This window comes from Argentina silus (assembly GCF_951799395.1).
Source record: "Argentina silus genome assembly, contig: scaffold_291, whole genome shotgun sequence".
NCBI classification, from domain to species: domain Eukaryota; kingdom Metazoa; phylum Chordata; class Actinopteri; order Argentiniformes; family Argentinidae; genus Argentina; species Argentina silus.
Window position 1 is genome coordinate 1 of NW_028152288.1, and position 7500 is coordinate 7500.

A 7500-nucleotide genomic window follows, 5' to 3' on the forward strand; every position below is an offset into this window, starting at 1 on the left:
AAATGAAGCATAGCGTTGTTGAGTTTGGAACACTAATTGGGGACGTGTTTGGAGGGCCGGAGCTGAGAAATGGTTTTGGAGGGAGTGAGTGAGAGGTGCAGATCAAGAAATAGAGAGAGAGAGAGAGAGAGAGAGAGAGAGAGAGAGAGAGAGGGAGGAGAGGAGGAAGACTAGGCGACTAGGACCAGTCATATTTTCCATCCTAGTAGTCCTGTCTCATCCTGTCTCATCCTGGTAGTCCTGTCTCATCCTGTCTCATCCTGGTAGTCCTGTCTCATCCTGTCTCATCCTGGTAGTCCTGTCTCATCCTGTCTCATCCAAGTAGTCCTGTCTCATCCTGGTAGTCCTGTCTCATCCTGGTAGTCCTGTCTCATCCTTTAGTCCTGTCTCATCCTTTAGTCCTGTCTCATCCCCATCCTCTCTGGTGTGGTTAGTCCTCACATACAGGACATTACAACTACAAGCATCCCAACGACCCTGTGGAAACACTATATCCTGTCTACGCCAGGGCCCTCTCTCTCTCTCTCTCTCTCTCCCTCTCTCTTTCTCCCTCTCCCTCTCTCTCTCTCCCTCTCTCTCTCTCCCTCCCTCCCTCTCTCTCTCTTTCTCCCTCTCCCTCTCTCTCTCTCTCCCTCTCTCTCTCTCTCTCCCTCTCTCTCTCCCTCCCTCTCTCTCTCTCCCTCCCTCTCTCTCTCTCTCTCTCTCTCTCTCTCTCTCATCTCCCTCTCTCTCTCTCTCTCCCTCCCTCCCTTCCTCAGCTCTCCTCAGTCCTAGCCAGGCCTTCTCATATTCTCTGATCCAATCAGCAGAGTCTTATCTCCTGCAGCAGCTGCCTCCAGGGGTAATTCCTCTATACGTGTGTGTGTGTACAGTGTCTCTCCCCCAACAACATACATCTCCTTGGTCATGTCCCGGGGGAAACTCTACCCCCTGGTCTATCATTACTGACACATCAGAGAAGTTGCAGAGTCTAGGTTCAAGGCTTGGGACAGTTTCCCTTTTAGAAGGCAGAGGTAATTACTAATTACCCCGACACCGTCCACTGACTGTAGTCTCCCATTTCCATACAGCGCGAATCGCTCTGACGACTCTGAGGTCTGGGAGTGGAACACCGACTGCAGATTAAAGTCATGTTAAGATGCGGTTTTGCGATGTGAAAGCCGTGTGTGTGTGTGTGTGTGTGTGCGTGCGTGCGTGTGTGGACTGGCACCGTAGCGAAGGCAGCAGGTGGGTATGAGGGTGGCAAGGGCAGAGGGGTGAAACAGGGTGGTTCAGAATGACACTCCACATCACACACATACTCTGCAAACGAGAGGGCTGTGCACACTCATATCTATTCATATCAGCATGAAATACACCTCAGGACAGTATCCCAGTAACCACCTCTATCCACTGTTATTAAAAAGAGAATAGAACACAATAGAATCGATAGAATCTTTCTTTCATTCTCAGCATTTGACCCATAGCACCAACCTGGGCGTCTCTGACTGGTGAGCAGCTTGTTGTATCTCTGAGGGGAGGAGAGGTGGGAGGAGGGGGAGGGGGGGGGAGGAGGGGGGGGGGAGCAGCATTGTGTTTTATGTCAGCGCCGGGCTAACAGTGACATTCTGACCGTGGCAGATAAATCAGGGAGGGGGGGAGGTAGGGGGGGGGGGGGAGGTAGAGGGAGTACGAGGGAGGGGGGGGGGGGGGGGGTAGAGGGAGGGGGGGGCTGCCTCCCTGCTCTGCCCCTGCCAGCGCGACCGGTGCCTCCTTTCTCTCGGCGAAGCCTCAAAAGGAGAATAAAAGCCGTTGTGCGTGTGTTTGTGAGGCTCTGCCAGACCAGGCTCAGACGCATGTTTTGCTTCAAGTGAGCTGCAGCGGGCGACCGGCTCCTTATTGCCTTTTAAAGCCATCCTTCAGCACGGAAGTAGAGAGAGAGAGAGAGAGAGAGAGGGAGAGAGAGAGGGGGGGAGGGAGAGAGAGAGAGAGAAGGGAGAAGGAGTGTTTTCTCTCCTCTCCCTCCGACGGCGCCAGACATTGCCTTTCCTGGGTTCAGTGTTTATGAACCGTAGGAGAGAGAGGAGGAGGAGGACAGACGTACTGAGGAGGAGAGGAGGAGTGGGGGTCCGGGCTGGAGCAGGGGTGTGGGGGGGGGGGGGCGGTGGAGGTAGAAAATCCCGAGGACGGGCTGGGCTCATTGTAACACGTGGAACGGAATCAGGAATGGTATGAAATGTGTGTTTGATACCGTTCCTCATTCCGTTCCATTACAATGAGACCAGCCCGTCCTCCGATTTTCCACCTCCACCGGCCTCCCCTGGGCTGGAGCTATGTACTGTATGAGTCAGCAGTCTACAACGTCCCCCCCCCCCCCCCACCCCCACCCCCCACCCTCTCCCTTTGTGAAAATCCAATTTCCAGTTTGAAGCCTGTTTGGGAATGAGAGAATAGAATGGGACAGAATGGGGCCGTCACATTGAACGATCAGCCTCACTAAACACATCATACCAGACCCAAATGTGTGTGTTCTGTTAGAACCTGCTAGGTTAAGGTGGTGAGTTGTGGCCTTGGGTTGGTGTGGTCCTGACTCCCCCCCCCTGTCCCCCCCCATGCTCTGCCCCCCCCCAGGCTGCAGGTAACGCTGTGAAGAGAGCCTCAGACAACCTGGTGAAGGCAGCCCAGAAGGCAGCCTTCGACGCCCAGGACGACCAGGCCGTGGTGGTCAAGAGCAAGATGGTGGGAGGCATCGCACAGGTGAGCAGCAGTGTGTGTGTGTGTGTGTCTGTGTCTGTGGATGTCTGTGGATGTCTGTGTCTGTGTCTGTGTCTGTGTCTGTGTCTGTGTCTGTGTCTGTGTGTGTGCTGTAGACCATAAGCGTGTTAACCTGTGCGGTTGTGTGTTCAGATCATTGCTGCCCAGGAGGAGATGTTGAGGAAGGAGAGGGAGCTGGACGAGGCCAGGAAGAGGCTGGCTATGATCAGACAGCAACAGTACAAGTTCCTGCCTACCGAACTCAGAGAGGACGGACAGGAGCAGTGAGAACACACACACACACACTCATCAACACACACACACACACAAAAATATATACACACACATACACACATAGGGCCGGGCTAACACACACATAGACGCGCACACACACACACATACCCAAATACAGTGCGCGCACGCACACACACACACACACACACACACACACACACACACACACACACACACACACACACACAGCGGAGACAAATCAGAAGCTCAGGTTGTCACCCGAGCTATTATTAGAGAGGTATAAAGGTATTAATTATGGTTAGGGGAATATGGAGTCAAGAGATGAGAAACTAAAGGAAAGGGGTAAAAAGTGAACGTTGAATCAGGATGTCTATTTTAAACATGTTTTTTTTTCCTAGTTTATTTGTCACTTTCAACAACATTATTTACAGTGCCACTGATTGTTGTTTTTGATCATGCAAAAAAAAAGAAAGAAAATGTATGCAAGTCCTTGAGGTAAACTGCGCTTTTGATCATTTCTATGTGGTTAATTTAGCATTTAGGTCCCGTAGGCTAGCTCACTGTTTGTATCTAGATTGCATGTCTTCACTGTGGCTACACACACACACACACACACACACACACACACACACACGCACGCACGCACACACTCTTTCACTCAGTAAATTCACATCCTCCTGCCTTTTACCGATATAGAACAATACTATTTTACTGAGCACAATATAACTATCTGTTTGGAGGGGGCGTCTGTTGTTTTCTGTTGTTTTTGGATGAGAAAAATGCAGTCGCCAAAAGGAGAGCTAACAGTGGCTACAGACAGGCTAGCTGACCAATGATAGCCGGCCGTAGTAGATCATAGAGACTGTCACCATAGAGACTGTCACCATAGAGACTGTCACCATACAAACACACCTCAGAGCTCAGCTTGGTGTTGGCCATATAGAAGTGGGCGGCCATAGAACGGTTGTGGTTCTGTGAGAGGCCTTGGTCAGATTCCAAAGATGACACCGTTGTTCTACAATGTGGGGGTTTTGTCAGGGAGGCTCTGCCTTTTTTTTTTTTTTTTTATCTTAACCAATGACATTTAACTGCATTTTGTTGCAATTTGGACCAGAGGTGCAATGATAAACTTTGCGATTAAACAATTCATAGAGAGAAAAGAAAACATCTTTTTTTTTTTTTTTTTTTTTAAGAAAAAAATAAATAAAAGCTATGAAATGTGTTACAATAAATGGTATCTTCTATTAAATTTATATGTTAATAAAAAAATATCTGTGAGTATTATGTTTGTGTCAACATATGGACTTTGGCAGTTATTTGGGGCCTAATGTTGTCTTGTTGGAGCACATAAAGCCATACTTTGCTTTTTTCAGGACCTTGTTTTTGAATCATGAATGACTGTTTCCTTCGGGTGCTATTGATTGAGTGGTTAGATTCTTTATGAGATGTAGACTGTGTTTTATGCGTCTAAATAACCAACAGTAACCAGTAGATTTTTAGAAACAAATTTAGATATATATTGTGGGGTAATTCCGCTTGTCACAGTACAATTTTATGATGGAGATGATATACAGCACAAAGGATATGTATTTATCCAATGTTGTTGTTGTCAGCCATTTTGTACCCTGAGTTACCAGCCTATTTTACATTGCCAGAGGCCTCATTGTAACCTTCTGTCTGTTCAACATATCAATGCATCAGAAAAGTGCCTGCTTATGTATTTTACAACAAAATGTATTTAACTGTTAACCTTTTCCCATCTTCAAGTGCACTTATCCATTTGTTTAACTTAACAAAACGTCATATAAAATCCACTCTTTTACAAACGTGTTTCTCTCTTGTTTTTTATTCTTTGTTAATCGAAATGCAAACAAATGCTAAAAGTTAAGTGGTCGAAATGTATTGATTTCAGACAGAGGCAGTAATATGGTCAATGTATTCATTTCTATTTTGTAATTGTTGTTTGTTTACCTTTTGATTCTGATACTATATCATTAATCTATGAACAGTGCTATGGGATCACCATCTCAATGGCACTGTAAAAAAAAAAAAAAGATTTAAGGTCAATAAAGTTGGTTTTCCCTGAGAGAAGGTATTTTCATTCTCATGCATTCATTCAGCAACAATAACAATGCCAGATCAGATTACCCTTTTGCTATTTTTGGTATTTATAATCAGGGTGCCAACTAAAAGGGGCAGTTAACCTGAAAATACGAGATAACCATTGAAGACGACCATATTGTTGGGCTGTTATGACTCAGGCTACCGAATAAGATGAAGCTTGTCTCCTGGAGATACCTGTTGCATTACCATGGTCCACTGGTCTTCAACGGTTCAGTCGTATATCCAGCGGTAGGTTCCTCATCCGTGCTGTCCCAGTATCGTCAGCCCCCTGTGTCACACCGTCTCCCTCGTCTCAGAGGACAGGTTCCCGAATCACATTCTCACACACACACACACACACACACACACACACTCACACTCACACTCACACACACACACACACACACACACACACACACACACACACACACACACACACACCTGTTGCTGCTCATGCCTGCTCCCTGCCCTTTGTTCCAGTGAGCACGCGCACATGGACAGGTATAGACCTAAAGCCGGTGGTTATTTATGGTCGATGTGATGAATTAGCCTCCACACTTTTACTGAAGTGGCTTATTGTATCTGACGGTTGACAAGTGGTAACGTTTGTGTAGCCATAGTGACCTGTGAGTGACAGGTCATTCCTCACGCCAGGCCATTTTAGTTCGGGCAACACGTGAGTGTGATTATGGGGATAATTGTGAGAATAATGACATCAGCCATTATACTACTAATTAACCTAGAATCTGTAGCGCACGCACAACTTGGATGAGATGAATGCCTGTGCTTCCTGTCTGCCTCCCACGCTTCCTGCTTCCCCGTGCGCTCGCTTCGAGGAGCCGTTCATCATAACGAATAAAGAGATAGATTCAACAGAGCATGTCTTAAAGGATGCCAGTTATTTTCATGACATGATGTGGGCCCCTATCCTACAATCCCTGGAGGTATATTTAGGACTAGTATCATACCACAGAGATTGGAACATGAAGAGGAATCTGATCCTCCCAAAGATGGACAAAACCTCTGGAACAAATCACAGGAGCACAACGTCACCCACGCTCCAGAGAGTGACTTAGCTGAACTTTCCAAAAAAGTCTTGGGTCTTCTTTGGAGAGGAGAATTCCTGTCCTCTCCTCCCTTCCCCTGCACTGCCCTCCCCTCCCCTCCCTCCCCTCCCCTTCCTTGCCCTGCCCTCCCTCCCTCCCTCCCTCCCCTCCCCTCCCCTCCTCTCCCCTCCCTTGCCCTGCCCTCCCTCCCTCCCTCCCTTCCTCCCTCCCTCCCTCCTTCTCTCCCCTCCCTACCAGTCCAAAAGAGCTGTGTCTCATCACTCGGCTTGTGCTGCTGCTCTCGTCCACTTCAGTCCTCCGCGTCCTCTGTGGGGCTTGTGCGTCTGTCCGTCTGTCCGTCCGCAGCCTAGGCTCCAGCAACCGGCTCTTACCCCCGTTTCTTCTGGTTTTGGGAGAAAACACAAACCGACAGCCACCATGGAAGCCATCAAGAAGAAGATGCAGATGTTGAAACTGGATAAGGAGAACGCCATCGACAGGGCGGAGCAGGCGGAGGGGGACAAGAAAGGGGCAGAGGACAAATGCAAACTGGTATGGGAGTGTGACAGGTCAACAGGGTGCCCAGTGTCTTTACTGTACGTTGCTCGAAGGGAAATATAATCCAGAATAACTTTTGTCTGTCTGTATACACAGATTATTGATTTATATGAGAAATAGGCATATACTGTACAAGGGTCAGTTAGTGATTGTATTGCCTGATGTGTATATGATATAAGATGTAAGTTCACTGTTGCAAGTATACGGTTTGTAGTTTAAAAGTGTGAGACAGGTGCTCAGTGATGGCTAAATCTGAAGGACAGGTATGGGTTTCTAATGTAACATCTGAAGGACAGGTATGGGTTTCTAATGTAACATCTGAAGGACAGGTATGGGTTTCTAATGGCCATCTGTACTAAATGCCATGCGCTTGTTGAAGATATTCAAATATGACTTTAGCAACTACGAATATCGAAGCTGTTGATATTGTGTGAGATGACCTATCATGTAACGTATGAACTCGGGTGCCCAACCTAGATATATGACATTAATTAAAAGGGGCCTATATTGATATTCCCCCCCCTCCGCCCACCCCCCCGCCCCATCTGTAATTCCAGCCCTGCTGCTTTAGCCCTCAGCGAGCATCGGAGTGACGTGTTTGGTTTGGGATTGATTAGCTATGACAGATCACACCAAGTGGCCTCCTGCTCCGCTCAGCTCTGCAGTAGGGCTCCACATGCCAACCAGTATGAGGTTATAAAGGGCAGTGTTACATTCCCCGGGCCCAAGCGCAGTGAAGAGTGAGGCCGAGGCCGAGGCCCAAGCAGATTGAAGAGAGGGCCAGAGGCTGAGGCCGTGGCGGCCA

General features: G+C 48.0%; 1 protein-coding gene and 1 long non-coding RNA gene across 5 annotated transcripts in view; both read left to right on the forward strand.

The window, feature by feature from the left end:
* Positions 1-2607: 2607 nt before the first annotated feature.
* LOC310824913 lies at positions 2608-4814 on the forward strand. The gene is made up of 2 exons (XR_014555060.1): positions 2608-2736; positions 2887-4814. It is a non-coding gene; the product is annotated as an uncharacterized lncRNA (long non-coding RNA).
* Positions 4815-6405: 1591 nt separating this feature from the next.
* Positions 6406-7500, forward strand: part of LOC310824914 (tropomyosin alpha-4 chain-like) — a 22204-nt gene continuing 21109 nt past the window's right edge. For all 4 annotated transcript variants that reach the window (XM_083698172.1, XM_083698170.1, XM_083698171.1 and 1 more), the window contains exon 1: positions 6406-6689. In XM_083698172.1, coding sequence (XP_083554298.1) covers positions 6576-6689 — 114 coding nt within the window. In that variant the 5' untranslated portion in view covers positions 6406-6575. The remainder of the gene's footprint in view (positions 6690-7500) is intronic.